This window comes from Phyllostomus hastatus, unplaced genomic scaffold, assembly GCF_019186645.2.
Source record: "Phyllostomus hastatus isolate PE091 unplaced genomic scaffold, TTU_PhHast_1.1 phas_scaffold_397, whole genome shotgun sequence".
NCBI classification, from domain to species: domain Eukaryota; kingdom Metazoa; phylum Chordata; class Mammalia; order Chiroptera; family Phyllostomidae; genus Phyllostomus; species Phyllostomus hastatus.
In genome coordinates this window covers 3,356,302-3,377,727 of record NW_025334029.1, presented here as the reverse complement: position 1 = coordinate 3,377,727, position 21,426 = coordinate 3,356,302, and the positions used below count along the sequence as shown (strand labels likewise).

Below are 21,426 nucleotides of genomic sequence, written 5' to 3'. Positions count from 1 at the left end.
ATGATGTTGGCAGTGTGTTTCTCATATATGGCCTTTATTATGTTGAGGTATACTCCCTCTACTTCCACTTTGCTGTGTTCTTATTATAAATGGGTGCTGCACCTTATCAAATACTTTTTCAGCATCTATTAGTGTGTGAGTTTCATCTTTCATTTTGTTTATGTAGTGTATTATGCTTATTGATTTGCAAATATTGTACCATTCTCGCATCCTTGAGATGAATTCCACTTGATCATGGTATATGATATTTTTAATGTATTACAAGATCTGGATTGTCAATATTTTATAGAGGATTTTAGTATCTACATTTTTTGGAGATATTGTCCTGTAATTTTCTTTCTGTGTTGTATCTGGTTTTGGAATTAAGATAATACTGGCCTCAAAAAAAAAAAAGAGTTAGAGAGTCTTCCCTCCTCTTGAATTTTTTTGGAATATTTTGAGAAGGACAGGCACTAATTTTTCTTTGACTGTTGGATATAATTTGCCCATTAAACCACCTAGTCCAGGGCTTGTGTGTGCTGGGAATTGTATGATTACTGCTTTCATTTTGCTAGTTGTTATTGGTCTGTTCAGGCTTTCTGTTTCTTGATTCAGTTTTGGAAGATTATATGTTTCTAGAAATTCATCCATTTTGCCCAAGTTTTAAAAAATGTTGGCATATAGTTTTTCACAGTAAGTTCTTACAATCCTTTGCATTTCTGTGGTATCAATTGTTACTTCTCCTCTTTCATTTCTGATTTTGTTTATCTGGCTATCTCTTTTTTTTTTTTACTTTTTGAGTCTGATTAAAAGTTTGTCAATTTTGTTTATCTTTTCAAAGAACTAGCTCCTAGATTCATTGATCCTTTGAATTATATGTTTTACTTTCTATGTTATTTAATTTTGCTTTGATCTTGATTATTTCCTTCCTTCTACTGGCTCTGGGCTTTGTTTCTTGTTGATCCTCCAGTTCTTTCTAGGTGTCGGGTTAGTTTATTTATTTTAGATTTTTGTATCTTCTTTAGGTAGGCCTGTATTGCTATGAACTCCCTGTCAGGACTGCCTTTGCCGTGACCCACAGGTTTTGGTGTGATTTGTGCTCATTTTCATTTTTTCCACATACTTTTTCATTTATTCCTTGATTTAATTTTTAAATAATTCATTATTTAATGACATGTGATTCAGACTCTGTTCCATGTATTTGAACATTTTTGAGTTTTTTACTTGCAGTTGGTTTCTAGTTTCAAGTCCTTGTTATGTTGAGAAAATGGTTGATGTGATTTTGATTTTCTTGATTTTGTAGAGGCTTATTTTGTGTTCCTACTGTGTTGTCTATCTTTGAAAATGATCCATGTGCATTAGAAAAGAATGTATAATTTGTTTCTTTGCCATGAAATGATCTGTAAATAACAATTAAGTCCATTGGATCTAGAGTGTCATTCAGTGACACAATATCCTTGTTGATTTTTTGTTTGCATGATCTATGCATTGTTGACAGTAGAATGTTAAAATCCCCTACAAAGTTGTATTGCTGTCAATCTTATTCTTAAAGTCTTCCAAGATTTTTCTTATATATTTATGTGTTCCTAGGTTGGGTGGACATATTTTACAAGGGTTATATCCTCTTGTTGGACTACTCCCTTAAGTATTATGTAGTGACTTTCTTTGTCTTATGTTATGGCCTTTGTTTTGAAGTGTCCTTTCTCTGATATAAGTATCGCTATGCTGCTTTTTTAATGTCTATTTGCTTGAAATATTTTTCTAGTCCTTCACTTTCAGTCTGTGTAGGTCTTTTGTTTTGTGGTGAGTCTCTTATAGACAGCATATATGCAGGTCTTGTTTCCTTTTCCAGTCAACTAACCTGTGTCTGTTGATTGGAGCATTAAATTCATTTACATTTAAGGTTATTACTGATAAGTATTTATTCAATGGCATTTTTCTTTTGGTACCTGTGTCCCACTTTCTTCATCTTCTTAAAGCAGTCCTTTAACATATCTTGCAATGCTGGTTTAGCAGAGATGTACTCTCTTAGCTGTTTTTGGTTTTTGTTTTGTTTTGTTTTGTTTTGTTTTGTTTTTGTCTGGGAAGCTCCTTATTTCACATTCCCTTTTAAAAGAGAGCCTTGCTGGCTATGGTAGTTTTGGTTGCAGGTCTTTGCTTTTCATTTCTTGGAATATTTCATGTCATTCCCTTCTGGCTTGTAGTGTTTCTGTTAACAAATCAGATGACAGCCTTATCTGAGTATCCTTGTATATTACTAGTTGTTTCTTCCTTCCTGCCTCTAAGATTCTGTCTTTGTCTTAAAATTTTGTCATTTTAATTATTACATATTTTGAGTGATCATCAATAAATAAACAAAAAACAAGTGTTGGTGAGGATGCAGAGAAAAGGGAACCCTAGTGCACTGTTTGTGGCAATGCAGACTGGAGCTGTGACTGTGGGAAAAAATATGGAATTTCCTCAAAAAATAAAAATAGAACTACCTTTTGACCCAACAATTCCATCACTGGGAATATACTCTAAGAATCCCACTCGCCAAATCAAAATCACCAATTCAAAATAACTTATGTACCCCTGTGTTCATAGCAGTGCTATTTACAATAGCCTAGTGTTGGAAACAGCTTAAGTGACCATCAGTAGATGGATGGATTAAAAAACTGTGGTACATTTACACAATGGAATACTACACAGCAGAAAAAAGAAATAACTCCTACTTTTTGTGACAGCATGGTTGGAGCTGGAGACTATTATGCTAAGTGAAATAAATCATTCAATGAAAGACAAATACTATATGATCTCACTTACAAGAGGTATGCAATGAATAAAATAACTAACAAGCTGAAAGAACCAGAGACATGAAACATGGTAATGGTGGAAAGAAGGGGAAGGGAACAGTTAAATAACATATATGAATGACCCATGGACATGGACAATGCTGTAGGGATTGACTGTGGGAGCAGAATGGACTAGGCAGAGGAGAGCAGTGGGGAAAATTGGTACAACTGTAATAGAATAAATGAGAGTAATAAAAAATTAAAAAGAAAATTAACATGCTTCTGCCAAATAAAAAGTGCAGTGAGAGTGGAGAGACAACCTATGATGTCTAGCCACTTTCTCGAACCAGGAGGTAGTGACAGGGAAACATGGCGATACCTTTTCCTTCCAGTACTCCAATTCAGCTCAACTTAGTGATCCCTAGGTCCCCAGGAGTGGCTGCTAACCCCCTGATTTTCTTTGTACAGAGGCAGATATGTCCCATGTGCTCATTGTGGAATAAACGCTATGATCACCTCTGTTCTCCATGAGAGTTATCTATTCTGAAGAACCAGCCTCTATCCATTCAGTTTCTGTTTGTTTTGTGGTCAAGCAGCCGACCCTCACCAATATCTGATTTAAGATATATTATGAGAAAACAATTAAGCAAAACAAAATAGCAAAATGCTCATAGATGGACAATTCACAAATTGTAATGAGTGTTAGCTAGAATCTAGTCATCTGTTATGATAAGGACAACATGTACAAACATTGTGCTTCTTTAGATCTCTGTGTGCCCAAGACACCATTTTCGAGATTAAAATAAAAGGCAATCTGAAGATTATAAATCAAAATATCTGGTACTAAAAATAGAATACCTAATTGCAATTTAAAAAAACAACATGCACGATTTTAAACAGTTACAGACTTGCCTGGAAACTGCAAGACTTGCCAAAAATTTTTGGAAATTTTTAATAAATTTTAATTTTTAATAAACAGTTAAAGTGAATAGTTTTAGTTTTTGAAGACTCCCAAAAATATCTTTAATAAATTAAAAAGTAAATCAAAATTCAGAGTGGTATTTCATATATATGTGCACAAACACACACACACATATATCAACATATATATAAATATATATAAACATGAAACAGTGTGTCTCTAAAATTATATAAAGATATAAACATGCACCTATAATTAGATATTTTGGGGAGGATAAACATGTACATGAGCTTGTTAACAAAATTTGTTAGTTTTTTTAATTGAATTTATTGAGCAACATTGGTTATTAAAATTATATAGGTTTCAGGAATACAATTCTATTACCATTACCTAAGTTATGTCTCTTTCCATCCCCATTCATACCCCATTTACCTACTTGTCTGGAGCACATTTTAAAAATTACATCAGCCCTGGCTGGTGTGGCACAGAGGACTGAGTTCTAGCCTGTGAACGAAAGAGTCATTGGTTCGATTCTCAGTCAAGGCACATGCTTGGGTTGTGGGCCAAGTACCAAGTAAGGGACATGTAAGAGGCAATCACACACTGATGTTTATCTCCTTCTCTTTATCTTTTCCTTCCTCTCTCTCTAAAACTAAATTAAAATATTTGTATTTTTGCAAGTGCTAAGCAATTTCTTATTAATCAAGTCTCTCATAATACAGCCAAATGGGAAACAAAAACTTGTGAATATGAAGGCCAATGTTATTGCATTAACTTAATATGTTATCCTATTTACTTTCCTATCTTTAATGAATAAATTAATAATTGCTGGATAGTTAGAGTATGGCAATGTATAAATTTTATTTAGCTACACGCTTCAGGCTTAACAGCCCAAACTTGATCATTTTGTGGGGGATTTCAATGAAAGGCAATGACAAACAAATTGTTTAAATTAAAATACTCTATCAAAGTTATTTTGTACCTGGTTTCATCTTAATCCATCTGCTGTTTCTATAGTTCTGATGGGCTGACCTCTTCTGCTGTGTATGCCATATTGATGTCATTACTGAAGAGTCATTCCCCAGCATTTCTGCTGATAACAAAGTAAATGGAAATGCAAGGAAACTTTTGGGAGGTAGCAACTTGTTCAGTATGATGAAGGAGAACTGTGGCTAAAAAATAGGAACAATTACAGCAAACAGGAGTATCTGCTGTCACAACAAATGTATTCACTATATCACATCAACTTCAAAAGAGTCAGCTGATAGCAGTATTAAAATTTATTGTATCGTTTTCATTTTCAAACTTGAAACATAAAGTGGGCTTGAATTCAGCTTGGCTACTATATTTTGAAAATATGACAATAAGAAAAACAGAAACAGAATCATAGATATGGAGATCACTTGGTGGGTTATCTATTGGGAAGGGGGAAGGGAAGGAGAATGGAGGAAAAGGTTCAGGGATTAAGAAGTACAAATTTATAGGTACAGGATAGACAGGGGGATATTAAGAATAGGAAATGGAGAAGCCAAAGACTTTACATGCACAAACCGTGGACATGAACTAAGGAAGGGGATTTGCCAGAGAGAGTGGGGGTACTGGTTGGAGGGCGCAAAGGTGGGGAATTTGAGACAACTGTAACAGCATAATCAGTAAAATATATTTTAAAAAGAAGAAAAAGAAAGTATGATATGCATCACAGGTACAAGGAAAACATTTCAAAGCTGCCAGAATATTCAGATTTTCTGTTACCATGGAATTTATATTATTTACAATTATCAAATAACAACCTAGCCTGTAAGATCATCTGCCAATAATAATAGAAACAAACAAAGAAACAAAATTAAGTGAAATGTAAAACCAAAATCAAAAACCTGGATTAAAACCAAGCTGTTTTGTTTTGTTTTGTTTTTCAGGTAATTAGTAATTTTCAGAGAAGTAAACTTATGAAGTATAGGGGAAGAGCTCAGAGAATACTATTTTTCTGTAAATGTTAACATCCTTGAGGTACAACTCTGTTACTAGCATCTAATCTAAAGGTCCACATACCCCCGGTAACATGCTTTCAATTAACTGCATGTTTCTAAGGGTACCAGGATAATCTGAGGCAGAAAAGGAGAAATCTCATTAAGTAAAATTGCAAAAATTGGAGCTACTTACAATGATGTAACCAAAAAACAACTCATTAGAATGTTTTTGCCTCAAAGCAAATTGTTCATTTGTTTTTTAAAAATATTTTATTTATTTTTTTAGAGAGGGGAAAGGAGGGAGAAAGAGAGAGAGAGAAATATCATTGTGTGGTTGCCTCTTGTGTGCCCCCTACTGGGGACCTGGCCCTCAACCCAGGCATGTGCCCTGAGTGGGAATCAAACTGGCAACCCTTTGCTTCCCAAGCTGGCACTCAATGCCCTGAGCTATACCAGCCAGGAGTTATAGATATTTTTTAATTCACTAATTTATTTTCTAATTCATTTTTATTTTAATTTTTCTGTTGTTTTGTTCAAATACAGTTGCCCCACCTTTTTCACCATTGCTCTCCCCTGTCTCACAGTCAGTCACCACCCTGTTGTCCATACCCATGAGTCAGAGAACAGTTGGAAAGGGTAGGAGTTCTTTCTTTCTGCCACACATAGTATTCCATTGTGTAAATGAACCACCATTTTTTGATCCATTCATTTATTGACAGGCATTTAGGCTCTTTCCAGCACTTGGGTATTGTAAGTAATGCTGCTATGAACATATGGGGTGTATAGGTTCTTTTGAATTAGTGTTTCAGGATTATTAGGGTTTAATCACAGCAGTGAGATAATTGGAACAAAAGGCAGTTCCATCTTTAGTTGTTTTAGGAAACTCTATGCTGTTTTCCACAATGACTGCACTGGTCTGCATCCCTTGGTATTGGCATAAGAACAGACATGTAGATCAATGGAATGGAATAGGGATCCCAGAAATAAACCCATGTAACTACAGTCAATTAATATTTGACAGAAGGGAAAGGAACATAAAATGGAGTAAAAATAGCCTCTTCAATTAATGGTGTTGGGAGATATAGACAAGTACATGTGAAAAAATGAAACTAGACCACCAACTTGCACCATACACAAAATAAACTCAAGTTGGATAAAAGATTTAAATATAAGACATGATACCATAAAAGTCCTAGAGGAGAACATAGTCAGGAAAATTTCAGATATCCCACTCAGCAATATATTCACTAGGGCAAGGAATATAAAGGAAAGAATAAACAAATCAGACTACACTAAATTAAAAAGCTTCATGGCTAAAGAAAACATCAATGAAATGAAAAGGGAACCAACCACATGGGAAAACATATTTGCCAAGGATACCTGAGACAAGAGTTTGATCTCTAAAATATATAAAGAACTCACATGACTCCACACCAGGAAGACAAACAATCCAATTTTAAAAAATGGGCAAAGGACCTCAACAGGCACTTCTCCAAGAAGGACATACAGAGGGCCCATAGACTTATGAAAGGATGCTCAGCATCACTAGCCATTAGGGACATGCAAATTAAAACTACCATGATCCCTGGCTGTTGTGGCTCAGTGGTTGAGTGCCAGCCTGCGAATCAGAGGGTCGCTGGTTTGATTCCCAGTCTAGGGCACATGCTTGGGTTGTGGTCCAGGTTCCCAGCTGGGGGTTCATGAAAGGCAACCACATATTGATGTTTATCTCCTTTTTCTCCCTCCCTTTACCTCTCTAAAAATAAATAAATACAATTTTTAAGAAAGCAAAAACCATAATGAGATACCACTTCACACCAGTCAGAATGGCCATCGTTAACAAATCCACAAACAACAAGTACTGGCAAGGTTGTAGAGAAAGCTAATAGCTTTTTATTGGAATATGTCTATATGAATGTAGCAACTAGGTTCTGAGAAAGTTTCTAAACATAATGTCAGCTCAAACCACTGGTGTGGTCTGGTCCCTTGGATGCATCACCTAATGCACCAAAGAATTTGTATGCTTTTCTCCTATTCATCCTGCCACAAGTAGAATGATTCTGCAATTCTGTAGCAAAGACCACAGATCCGAGCTTACCTTTAAGCAAGGTTCAAATGCAAGGTTCAAATTTTATGCAAGGTTAAAATGAGACACAATACCTTGTCATAAGGCCTGGCACAGAGAAAGGGCAGCTCTCAGCACTCCTCCTAAATTTGTGAAGGTATGAAGGCCCAATTATATAATGAGATAAATTAACTGTATTATCTACATGGTACTATGTTAAGTCACTTGAAAAGAAAATGATTTTGGCAGTCCATCAATAAGTTAAACATAGAATTACTATATGACTTAACAATTCCACTTTTGGGTAGAAGAATTTAAAATAACTTAAAAAATTCATTTCAAAAGAACTGAAACACATGTTCCAAAAATTCTTGGATACAAATGCTCACAGCAGCACTATTTTCAAAAGCCAAAATGTAGAAACAACCAAAATGTCAATCGAGTAACTTATGGATAAACAAAAGGTAATGCATTTATCTAACAAACAAGTGTCTAACAGAATATTATTTAATCATAAAAGGGAATGCAGTATTGATGCATGCTACAACATGGAAGAACTAGCAAAACATTATGATGAGTGAAAGTGTCAAACGAAAGGTCACATGTTGTATCATTTCATTTATATGAACTAGGCAAACCCATAGAGACAGTAAGTAGATTAGTGGTTGTCAGGGGCTGAGGGAACAGCGAAATTTGGAGTAACTCCTTAATATTTGTGGGTTTTTCTTTTCTGTTGATGTAACTATTCTGGAACTAGTGATGGATACACAGCCTTGTGAAAGTATTAAATGTCGCTGAAATGTATACTTCAAAATGGTTAATGTTATGTCATGTGAATCTCCTTACAATAAAAAAAGAAAAATTATTTCAATCCATGCATCTTTGAAAGGAAAGTTTGTCCTCAAAAAGTCAGAGTTCACCAAACATAGCTGTCACTGTTGCTTCCACTACTACACACACATTCTTTCTTGGTCTTTAGCTTTTCAACCTTTTCACATGTCCTCAATCCCTATAAGCAGGTTTCATTTGCAAATGTTTATAACCTTGTGCTCACTTCTTGCTTCTTGGGCCCAGTTAAGGGGAATAAATCATCATCTTGCTTTACTTTATATCTTCCAGTTAAACCTTGCTTTTAAATAATAAAGCTTCATTGAGGAAGGCATGACTGGTCTAAGGATGGCATGCCATGAAAATCTTCTGACTCATCAACTGGGACTATTCAAGGGTGGCAGGACTTACACAAAGTCACCACATACATACTAAAATGCCAGATAATTTGGGCCAACAGACTGGATGCCACTTCTTCAGGTAAATGTGAAAAACAATAACTTAAGGTAAAAAGCAGATTGAATTTATATAATCATAGAGAGGAAATCAATATGCAAAATCTACATTCACATTGTTGATTAGTGCTTTAAACATTTCCATTAAAAAGTAATGTTACATCTGTCAGAATCAATGGCCTATTTTTGTTTGTTTGTTTGTTTTATTCACCAATATGAAGCTCCTGTTATTGGAATATTAAATGCAGAATGCAGAAATAGCAAACATTGGAATTTAAATGTGCATTTTACATTTGTGTTGAGGCCCATGACTCAAGTATGAGAGGGACTGTTTGCATCCTGTATATTAAATATACTACATGCCCTTGGGAGACAGTTGTGTTTGTTCTTTTTTTTAAAGACAAAAAACATGTATGAATGACCCAGAGACATGAAAAACAGTCTGGGAATTTACTGTGGGAGTGGGGGATGGGATGGGCAGAGGAAGGCAAAGGGAAAAATTGGGACAACTCTAATAGGATAACAATAAAACTGATTTAATAAAAATTATATGAATTCGTTTATTTTCATGGCCTTTTGACATCTGCTGAAATGTGGGTCCATGGTAGGGCTGTGGGGTGCTTCATATCTGCCTCCCTCCTGAGGTCCTGTTTGCCACTGGAGAAGCTAAAAGTGTATTTAGAAAGGCATGTTCCCAGTAACAGTGAGAGATATTTGGGGCCCAAGCTGATGGCATCAAATACACTGATTTGTCTCTTCATTCATCCTGTTATGGCTTCAGATAAATAAGGCAGTTGCTAATGAAATTGTTGTCATTGTGTGTCGTTTCTGTACCTTGAATATTCTTGTGTCAGAGATCTTATTCCTGGTCTTATTTCTGTTCTAAAGGCTCATCAAGTTCTTTTTTTCTCTGGACATGGAATCTAGATTTCAGTTTTAAAACCAAATTTGTACTCTTGATCCTGGAACCCTAATTTCCTTAACAAATTGCTCTCTGGAATCAATCCCAGGGTAAGGGTTGTTTGCAATGTTGTGATGAGGGTGTATAACTGGGAGGAAGTATAGCTGGTTGTGATACCATCTACCTCACTACTTTGACTCTTCTCTACAGGGTGACCTTTCTTTTGGCTTGCTTCTATGTGCTCCTCACATTATGATTTTTCTGGACTTGGTGCCCAGCTCTTCAATTCTGAAACAAAATCTGGACTTTAGACTCTTCAATGTCCATTTATAAAGCAAGTTGTTGCTTGGTAGCATAATCTGGGTAAGGTTTTGGTTGAATATTTTGATAAAGATTTTTAATTGATCTTTGGTAAATTTAGTACAGCTTCAGCTATGATTCATTGTGATTGGAGAGTTGCCTTGAGCCATGTTGGAAGAGAGAAGTCTCAACCTTCAACTGGGAAACAGAAGCTTGGTGGTGAGGCTGGTTTTATAAAAATTGTGTTTGTTCTTGACAATGCACCAGAGTTGTAATGATTTAATTTGTACATATTATCAAAAATGCAGTGAGTCCTCCCTCTCAGGAGGATGTCCATGCCTTTCTTCCCCCACGGGTGTGTATCTCCTGAACTCTAAATGTTCCCATAAGACTTGCAACCAGTGGAACAATGAGTAGCAGCAGCTTGTCTTAGGCTAACCCCTTGAACCTATCTGCCCCTTTTCTCTGACTTTCCAGTGAGCTAAAGCAGCTCACCTAGGCTCTTTCCTGTTGCTTCCTCTGTCCTAAGCCCTTCCTTGTTTCACTGTACCCATCTTTAATAAATGTCCTCTCAAAAAAGTAAGCAGATTAAAGTGGAGAAAGTAAAGGACATATAAGATTGAAGATGTGTTCAATTTTAGAATTATACAGAATGGTAGGAGTTCTAGTGTGATAAACAACTGTAGATGTAAATGAAATAGGTGAGACTTGAGAATTTTTCCTAAGCTTTTCTTTGCAGGTTCCTCACAAAATATTTAGTGATATGGAATTCCATGTTTGTTAACTATCTTAAAAAATCAGTGCATGAGCACTTTTTAAAACATTCTGGTTTCATTCAGTCTTACAACTTAGCAGACTTCACTGTAAAAGGAACTTGGTCAGGGCTTTAAAAAAAGACAGTCATTCTGTGTTCCTAATTTGAGGTTATAAGCACACCTAGAAGGACTTCACATGTACGATAGTCCTCTGCCACAGAGAAAACACACAAGCATCATCGACACCATAGACTATATTGCCATTTTCATGATTCATAAAAGATAAAAAAAGATACTTGGCCTTTTCAAATCAAGAATCCAGTCTCATCGGACATTCTGCAAACACATTTTTTTTTCCAATTTTAATTTAGTGGTAAGTATTGTAAATGTTTGTAATGCAGAATGGAAGTAAGGCATCAGCAAGCTTTTGACACATGGTTTTTTGCCTGAAGTTTCATGTAAGCTGTAAGATGCTGGGTACTGATTCTCAGCTGTGTTCTGAAGTGGTGCACATGGTAAAGGTGAATGAAGTGGCATTTACATTTTAGTTAATTAATGAGTGTGGGCTCTAAGCCTCACACTGTAGTCACTAAAGGAAATTTACACCTTGTTCAAAACAATACTTAGCCCAAAAGAGGGAAAGACAATTTCAATTGCTTACTGGTGACCAGTCTTGTATATGCCAAGAAGAAAGCGATGGAAAAGGTGAAAGCTCTTTTCAAGTGCTCAGCATCTCCTTACTGTAGTTTTAAGGTTAGTATAAGCTGATGCAATCTGTTTCAGAACATTATGCCTTTGTTTCTTTCTCTCTCACCAAAGACCAGACATGAAGTAGAGAGTAGACTTGTGGATGGCAAAGCCATTCCAGTTCCCTTTGCTCCCACCCTTAGGTCCCAAACCAAGCCCTAAGCTGTTCCTACCTGGTAGAATTTAGTGGCAGTGCACTGAGTGGTCAAGGTCTTCATAGGCACAAGGTCATCTTCATCACTGTTCAGCTTCAGGTCATCCTCAAGCATCCTACAAAATATACAGAGTGTTGTTTACATTAGAAAGTGTATTTTCTAAATCATCCTTAGATACATCTTGAAATGATGATAAAATATTGTAGCTACAGTTCAAAAGCTGCAATTGTGATAAAGGTGCAGAGAGAACCAAGGTTTTTTTCAGCTAATTAGATATTTGAGTTCTTATATTTGTGTCATTTTCTGCACAAGTCTTCCCTATCTACCTTCCCCTAAATGAAGTGGAAAAAATGACTGTTTCAGCATCTCCAGATATGACTGGAGTTAATACATTTTTACTACTGGAAGTGTAATAAATGTACTGATCAGTCACTGTGGAAGTAGGGCATGACATTGGATCTCTACAGAAAAAGATGTTCTAAGTCTCCCATGAAAGAGTAGAGGTATGATAACAGCCCCTAGCTCCAGAGATGGGTGTCAAAGCCTGCTGGGGCTCTCTAAATGACAGGCAAAAGGCCCAGTAAACTTTCACTACCTTTTAGTGACCTCTGCACTGTGGCAACTTAGTGCCCTCAAAATAGCTGGGAGATAAATGGCTAGTCACTAACTTTTTGATATATGATTTCTTTCTGTAAAATTTGATCCAAGAGATGTAAGTTCATGATATGGATAAGAAATATTTCTCCCTAAGGCAAGGTACCTGAAAAATATGAGTGTATTAAATTTTGGTGATGAAATAGTACCTTCAAAATTGTTTATCAAACACATGGAGCCTTTTGTTTCTACAGGAATATTAATTCCAATGTGACTTGCTCTTTGTATAAATTTGAGCTACAGAGGGAAGAATATTTATTATCTTAAAATTCTGGTTACACATCCTTCAAAAAGCAATTAGTGTTAATAGTTTTATTTCATAAATACAACTTCAGACCTTGTCCACAGACTTTAAGTGGGGACTCTTTCTTTCTGGTCATGAAATTCTTTATTTTCCTTGTGTATCTGTGTGTGTGTTAATACAAGTAGGCAATGGCTATGTGTTAATTTATACCAAGTTTTTATCAAAATAAATAATAAACAATTCCTATAATTTAAAGAATTTATTTCTGTGTCAGAGAAGGTGGTACTTATCTGACCAGGACCAGTCATTTGGATAATATGAAGGAGATGCTGTTTTAGCCACATTTTCTAAATGGAAACACCAAGGCTTAGAGAGGAGGAAGAACTTGTTAATTATCACACAGCTAGGAAAGCATGAAACCCATTCTACCTTCAGCTGGAACTTGAGAGTATACAATATTTTTCTAGAGGGTATAAATTATAAAAGATGGTACATTAAATAAATAAAATCAACAGCAAAAACAAAAAAAAACCCAAAACAAAAAAAAAGTATTGATATATTGGGATTCAATTAAATATATTTGGATTAAACTGCTGGCTAATCATAAATTCTAATATCTTGGGTAAGTCATTTACTATCTATGAGCCTCATCTGTGCTTTTCATCTGTTAAATAGGATGATAATTAAACGCTTGCTTGTGAAATGCTTTATGAAAACACAAAATTAATGCAGAGTATCATTGTTAATTTGGACATATATTATCACAGAAATAATGTACACCATTAATATTACTAACAAGTAATCATAAGTAAAGTCTTCAATGTGAGGCCATGGTGACTCAGAATGGTCTCATGGAGTCTCAAAGGTGGATCCAGAAATGGGTTCATGGTCTTCACTACTCTTCTTCTTGTAGAACTAGCACATCCAGAACCAGAGTGTGAAGAGCTAAACTCAGCTGCTATTTTACTTTCCAATCAACCCTATATAATTTTAACATGGAAATTAAAGGCCCTCAACTATACAGTTCTGAAAATAGAAAGCCAATCCACATAGTGATTGATGTTAAACACCCTGGTGTAACAAGGTTGGTATATATTTGGTTGTTAATAAAGGACAATTTGATGTGTGTATTGAAGTCCCAGTGAACTCAAGTCAAGAAAGTAACTAGAAAGGCAAACTATCATTAGTTATATCTAGAGGTGTTAAACATTGATTTAATTCCACTCTTTCCCTAACCTATTGAGGGTTTTTATTGAATATACATGTACTTGTTTGTTTTCCCATTCATAGCTAATGCTGAACATTACTCTAGGGAAAGTATAAGATTATAAATGATTTTGGATTTAATTATTATAGCAGCACTATTCAAATTCATTGTAGTTAAGGTAGTCTTAGCATAAAAATGGTAATCTCTTTTAATGAGGTTATAATTCCACAGACAAATTCATAACATACCAGATATCCCAAAATATGAAAAAAACACACTCATATAAATGTAGGTGTGTGTGTGTGTGTGTGTAATCTTATAAAAAAACAGCAACAATGATTATTCTTCCACTTTTAAATTAGATGAAAACAGAACAAAGTAGATGTCTTGAGTGACTTCAGATATTTGTTCAGGATTTAATAGTTCACAATGTCCGTCTTTGTGTGAAAACTCTCTGTTTTTATTTTTACTATCACTTGTAATTTATATAGTACTGAGAAGTAAAATAGTTCAGAAAACGGTGTCAACAAAATCAAGTCCTTGCCCTGAAGAGGTGATCCTATAAAAGCTCACATTTAAAAAAAAATGGGGAAGATGAGATAGAATGAACAAAAAGAAGAGTAAAGGTATCAGAAAAGGGAGAGTTGTTCTCAGGGTCTTGTCTATTTCTAAATCTCTGAGCCTCAGGCTGAATTTGGTGGCCTAAGAAGTCTCTTTCCACTGAGACATACTAGGGCACTATGAAGTGACAGGCCTTGTGTGACTTTTAACCATAAACATTGTCATTTCACATAGTGGAGTGCTTAGGTGGCTTTGAGGAGGAAAAAATAGAGGGCTTGAAACATTAGTACAGAAGTTTTTATTGAAATGAAGACTTCAGTTGAGGCAACGTGAGTTTAAGAGCAAAGGCTTGGGAGCCAGACAGCAGACCTGAGTTTGAATACAGGACTTTCTAAGAGGCATGCTCTACTCTAATTTATTTATTTATTTATTTATTTATTTATTTATTTATTTATTTATTTATAGAGAGAGGGGAAGGGAGAGAGAGAAACACCAATTGCCTCTCATGTGCCCCCTACTGGGGACCTGGATCATGACCCAGGCATGTGCCCTGACTGGGAATTGTACCAGCAACCCTTGGGTTCACAGGCCTGTCCTCAACCCATTGAGCCACACTAGCCAAGGCTAGGTATGCTCTCTTGAATTAGATAATAAAAACTCTTTGAATCTCAATTTTCTCACATGTTAAAATGGACAACAGTAACTTTTTTGGAGAATTTTTGGGAGAATTATAAAAAGAAAGTTCATATAAATTACCTAGGAGTAAATATAGGCAGTTGTTGTTTTCTTCTTGGATATTATTGCTATTATTGATATTATCATTACCTGAGAAATGGTGCTATAGAGGATGGAACAATAATTTTTAAAAAGCTGTGGTAGTGACCCAAAGACTAGCAGAGGTATCAAGGAACACGTATCATTGGAAGCTCCTGACCAGATGAACAGAGGTTCTGAGATCCTTCAGGAGTTTTGAAAGTTTCAGGGCTTGAACTTATTCTTTTAGTAAGGTCTAAACCCATCATGACTGTTTTGACTTTTCTGAGATCCTGTTAGAATACTTAAGATACCCTGAAGTTTTGAAAGTTTGCTGTAAAAAGAAACACACAGACAATTCCAAATGAGAGTTAAAAAAAAAAAAGGAACATCCTCATGTCCTGCTATTTATAAATGTGCAGTTACCTGAAGATCCAGAGAAATAGGCCAAGGGTGGCTCCCACTGGAAGTTGTGCTTTCCTTGGGCACCTTGTCTTTCTCTGGCCAGCCACTCTTAGGAATCAGTTGCAATACATAACTGTCTCTGACCTTTGTGTGTGTATAAGACTGGGCTTCAGAGGCTGTTAATTAATTCAGAACCCTTACTCAAAATCAACTTTTGGAACCATTAATTCAGAACCCTTACTCAAAATCAACTTTTGTAGGTTGCAAGTGCATTTTGTGAATTACAAAATTGGCCTTCTGAGAAAAACGGTCATCAGGCGCACCACTTGATACTGGCTGGATTACAGGTTCCAGGTATCTATAACAATAACTTCAGTATAGGTGATTGATGCTCAGATCAACCCTGGATCTTTTTTAAAGATTTTATTTATTTATTTTTAGAGATGGAAGGGAGGGAGAAGGAGAGAGAAACATCAATGTGCGGTTGCTGGGGGCCATGACTTGCAAACCAGGCATGTGCCCTGACTGGGAATCAAACCTGTGATGCTTTGGTTTGCAGCCCGCGCTCAGTCCACAGAGCTATGCCAGCCAGGGCTTCAACCCTGGATCTTACAATTGGAAGTGCCTGTGTTAATCTATTTCACCTTGTCACCCAGTAGCTGCAACACCTCCAACATATGGCCATAAGCCATTGTTTGATGGATAGAAGACAGTATATTTCTACTGTTCAGTAACCTCAATTGTTTGAAAGTTCTGCCAGTTAGGAATTTTTCTGTCCTTTCTTGTATCTTCCATGTGGAATCCTAAGCCATGTTACTTATAACCCACTCTTGTAACATAGACTTGCAATGTTGTTGGAGATATAGATGGTGCTGCTATCTCCATTGTGCAGAGGAGGGTGTTTCACACAGGTTTTAGGCTCAAAATAAAAATTAGGAGCCATAGCTTCATCTAAGTTATTTTGGGGACTTCAGGAGACTAGTTTAAATGACCATTTTCTTCATGACAATCAGAGTAAGTTTTTATGGCTCCGAATGAATAACAAACCTGATCTGGGTTGAGCATTTTAGTCTGTGGAATTCCTCAAAGCCTCTGCTTTCTCATCAGACAGTGTCTTACTGTGGGCCCCCTTCTGGAATAGTAACTTAGCCCTATTAACTCCTTAAAGAGCATTTCATCTTCATAAAGTAGGCTGGGAGGAATAAAATATGACAGGTTTAGAATTACTTAGGGAATTATATATTTCCCTTCCTAATGTCAGCAGCATTGTATTGTCAGCAGCATTGAATCATTTGTTGGTAGTAAGGCAGGTGATGAGAAAGAGGTGTTGATATTTGTCAAAGTATTCATTCTGTCTCCCTGCGGTAAAGGTGTGTGGGCTTTTCCTCAGGAAAAACTGCATTTAATTTTCTCAAGTTTTTAACTTAAAAGTCTGATTCTATGACCACTCACCTGAGAATCATGAAAAATTCCAGTCTGATGGGTGTGGCAATGATCAACAGTAGAATAAACTTCCAAGATCTATTGGGTGGAGTGCTCTAGTTAAGTGCCACCTAGTGGTCCTTCAGCCTGGGTCTATACTAGACTGTGTACCCTGCCATAGGTGTGCAAACCAGAGAAGGAGTGTCTTATATAGCTGATGTCCTTCTAGGGGTTTAAAAAAGTGAGGATCTTATAAGGTTACTCTGGTTCATCAGCAAAAGAATTGGGAGTTCCTGTGGGGACAATCTAGTCCAGGATTGTCAAACTGAGGACCTCAGACTAAATCAGCCCTCCTTCTCTGTTCTTGTACTGCCTGTGAGTTAAGAAAGGTGGTTTTTCTTTAATTTTTTTTAAAAAAGATTTTGTTTATTTATTTTTAGAGAGGGGAAAGGAGGGAGAAAGAGGGAGAGAGAAACATCAAAGTGTGGTTGCTTCTCACGTGGCCCCCACTGGGGACATGGCCCGCAACCCAGGCATGTGCCCTGACTTGGAATTGAACCTGGATGCTTTGGTTTGCAGCCCGCGCTCAATCCACTGAGCTACACCAGCCAGGGCTGAGAAAGGTTTAAATGGCTGAAAAAAACATCCAAAGAATAATATTTCAAGACACATGAAAAATATATGGTATTCAAATTTCATTATCTATAAAGTTGTATTGGAACACAGCCATGCAGATTCATTTACATATTGGTTATGTTTTTGTGCTACAATGGTTGGGTTCAGTAGTTGTAACAGAATATACGGCTTGAAAAGCCTGAAATGTTTACTGTCTGAGTTTTTACATAAAAATGTTTGCTGCTTTAACCAATCAATGGTTTTTGAATTCTCTTAAAATCAAGAATACTCTCCCTGCCAGATGAAACCTTACAAGGAATCCCAAATGAAAAAGAGATTAAAGTAGTGTTTTTTTTTTTAGTCACAACCAGGTTAGGAGGGACCTCTGGAGTGCCCCAAGGATTAGAGGAATAGAGCATGAAAAAAACATCATCTAGTCAAGTAGTATGTTTTGGAGATAATTGTGGCTCCATAGATATTGTAAACAATTTAGTTAGAAAACCTGAATTTAAGTAACTCAACCTCTCTGAATGTCAGTTTGTGCCTATGTACAATGGGAAAGAACTAATATCTATTCAGAGACTTGACAAATGCCAAATAATTTTGTTTGGCCACAGTGATGAGTACATAAAAGGAAATAGTAGAAAAAAGGAAAAGACTAAGAGTCCCAGCCAAGAAGGAGGCATAGGTAGAAACACTTCACTTCCTTGCACAACCAAAAGGATACCAACCAATTTAAAAATAATAAACAACCAGAACTTCCAGAATTGCAAACTGCATGGAAATTGACAACCAAAGAGTTAAAGAAATATTCAGCCAAACTGGTAGGAGGAGCAGAGATGGGGAGTCAAGTGGGTAGAGAGTACATGTGGAAAGACAGCAGACTGTGTGGGTGAGAAGGGCCTGGCTCACCCAGAAACTAGACTCAAAACATTAAGCTGTAAAATAATGTGGGGTTTCAAAGGTGGGAGAAGTTCCCAGTCTCATAGTAGAGTTCATTGGAAAGTGGGGATAGAGTGGAACAAGCCAGTGGCATTCTTCCCTCTCTTACCCCTTCCCCACAGACAGTGCCACAACACAGCAAAGAGGGTCACCCCACCCTGGCAAATACCTACGGCTCCCCCCTGCAACATAACAGGTGTGCCAAGACAAAGAAATATGGCCCAAATGAAAGAACAGATCAAAACTCCAGAAAAAGGGCTAAGCAGTAAGGAAATAAACAACCTATCACATGCAGAGTTCAAAACACTGGTAATCAGGATGCTCATAGAAATGGTTGTGTATGGTGACAAAATAGAGGAAAAAGTGAAGGCTATGAAAAGTAAAATAAAGGAAATGTATAGGGAAACAACAGTGACGGGAAGGAAGCCAGGACTCGAACCAACAATCTGCAGTAGAAGGAAGAAATAAACATTCAATCAGAACAGAATGAAAAAACAAGAATTCAAAAACAAAAAAATGAGGAGAGCCTTGGCTGGTGAGACTCAGTTGATTGAGTGCTGGCCTGCAAACCAAAGGGTTGCTGGTTCAATTCCAAGTCACGGCACATACCTGGGATGCAGGTCAGGTCCTCAGTAGGGAGTGCACAAGAGGCAATCGCACATTGATGTTTTTCTCCCTTTCTCATTCCCTTCCCCTCTCTCTAAAAATAAATAAATAAAAATATTTAAAATAAAAAAAAAAACATGAGGAGCCTCTGGGACAACTTTAAGTGATCCAACGTCCGAGTAATAGGGCTGCCAGAAGAAGAGGAAGAGCAAAAAATTGAATAATTATTTGAAAAAAAAATTCAGGAGAACTTCTCTAGTCTGGTGAAGGAAATAGACTTCCAGGAAGTTCAGGAAGCTTAGAGAGGCCCAAAGAAAATGGACCCAAGGAAGCACACATCAAGGCACATCATCATTAAGTTACCCAAGATTAAAGGTAAGGAGAGAATCTTAAAAGTAACAAGAGAAAAGGAGTGAGTTCCCTACAAAGGAGTTCCCATAAGACTATCAGCTGATTTCTCAAAGGAAACCTTACAGGCAAGAAGGGGCTGAAAAGAAGTATTCAAAGTCATGAAAAGCAAGGACCTACATCCAAGGTGACTCTAGCCAGCAAAGTTATTCTATCATTTAGAATGGAAGGACAGATAAAATGCTTCCCAGGTAAGGTCAAGTTAAAGGAGTTCATCATCACCAAGCCCTTATTATATGAAATGTTAAAGGGACTTATCTAAGAAATAAAAGAAGATCAAAAACTGAAAACAACAAAATGAGACCAAGCTCATAACTATCAACAACTGAACATAAAAAACGAAAACTAAAACTAAGCAAACCACTAGAACGGGATTAGAATCACAAAAATGAGGATCACATGAAGGGTTATCAATGGGGAGGGTGAGGGGAGAATGGGAAGGAAAACGTACAGAGAATAAAAAGCATAGTAGGTACACATAAAATAGTCAGGTTTAGGTTAAGAATAGTACAGGAAATAGAGAAGCCAAAGAACTTATACGTACAACACATGGACATTAACTAAGGGTGCAGGAATGCTGGAGGATGAGGGGTTCTGGGCAGAGTGGGGAGAAAGGGGAGAAAAAAACTGGGACAACTGTAATAGCATAATCAATAAAATATACTTAAAAAAGACTAAATATCCTTTATCTAGAGTCAATGTGGTATATATGGATTTATATATATATTGCATACATAAAACAAAGATAAATAATAGGAGCCTTGGTGATATGTCTATTGACTTGTATCAAACTGCCACTTCCTCATACTGGGACTTCCTTAGTACTGATCACATAAATTCAGCACAATACCAATTTTTTTCTCCACAGTCATTTTTTAAAATTAGGTTTTTGTTTTCTTGGTATATTTCTCTGGGTTCTGTAATTTTTCCCAATGTAAAAATTAAAGTTATCATGCAAACAAGCTGCCTAATAGAATTCAGATGGCTTTCAAGATTGTTACATATGCTAAAAGACTATTGTATCATTTTTTAAATTTTATTTCAATCATTGTTCAAGTACAGTTTTCTCCCTTTTACTCCCATTCCAGCCCGCCCAACCATCCCTACCCACTTCCCTCCCATTACCACCCTCCCCTTAGTCTATGACCATGTGTCCTTTAAGATTGTTCCTGTGAACACTTCCCACTGTCCCCTTAAACTCCCTCTTCTCTCCCCTCCGGTCACCATCAGCCTGTCCTCTATTTCAGTGTCTTTGGTTATATTTTGCTTGTTTCTTTGTTTTATTTAGGTTCCTGTTAAAGGTGAGATCATATGGTATTTGTCTTTCACTGCCTGGCTTGTTTCGCTTAGCATAATGTTTTCCAGCTCCATCCACACTGTTGCAAAGGGTAGGAGCTCCTTCTTTCTTTCTGCTGCATAGAATTCCACTGTGTAAAAGTACCATAGGTTTTTGATCCATTCATTTACTGATTAGCATCTAGGTTGCTTCCTGCACTTAGCTATTGTAAATTGTGCTGCTATGAACATTGGGGTGCAAAGGTTCTTTTGTATTGGTGTTTCAGGGTTCTTAGGACATAGTCCCAGCAGTGGAATTGCTAAGTCAACAGGCAGATCCATTTTTAGTTTTCTGAGGAAGTTCCATACTGCTTTCCATAGTGGTTATACCAGTCTGCAGTCCCACCAACAGTGCACTAGGGTCCCCTTTTCTCCACAACTTCTCCAGCACTTGTTATTTGTTGCTTTGTTTATGATGGCCATTCT

The 21,426-nt window shown here is 36.6% G+C and overlaps 1 protein-coding gene across 1 annotated transcript in view; it reads right to left on the bottom strand.

The window, feature by feature from the left end:
* The window catches only part of AFF2 (AF4/FMR2 family member 2), a 572,513-nt gene that overhangs the window by 185,892 nt on the left and 365,195 nt on the right, over nucleotides 1–21,426 (bottom strand). The window contains exon 9 of the mRNA XM_045820496.1: nucleotides 11,867–11,963. Within this exon, the coding sequence (XP_045676452.1) occupies nucleotides 11,867–11,963 (97 nt within the window). The remainder of the gene's footprint in view (nucleotides 1–11,866; nucleotides 11,964–21,426) is intronic.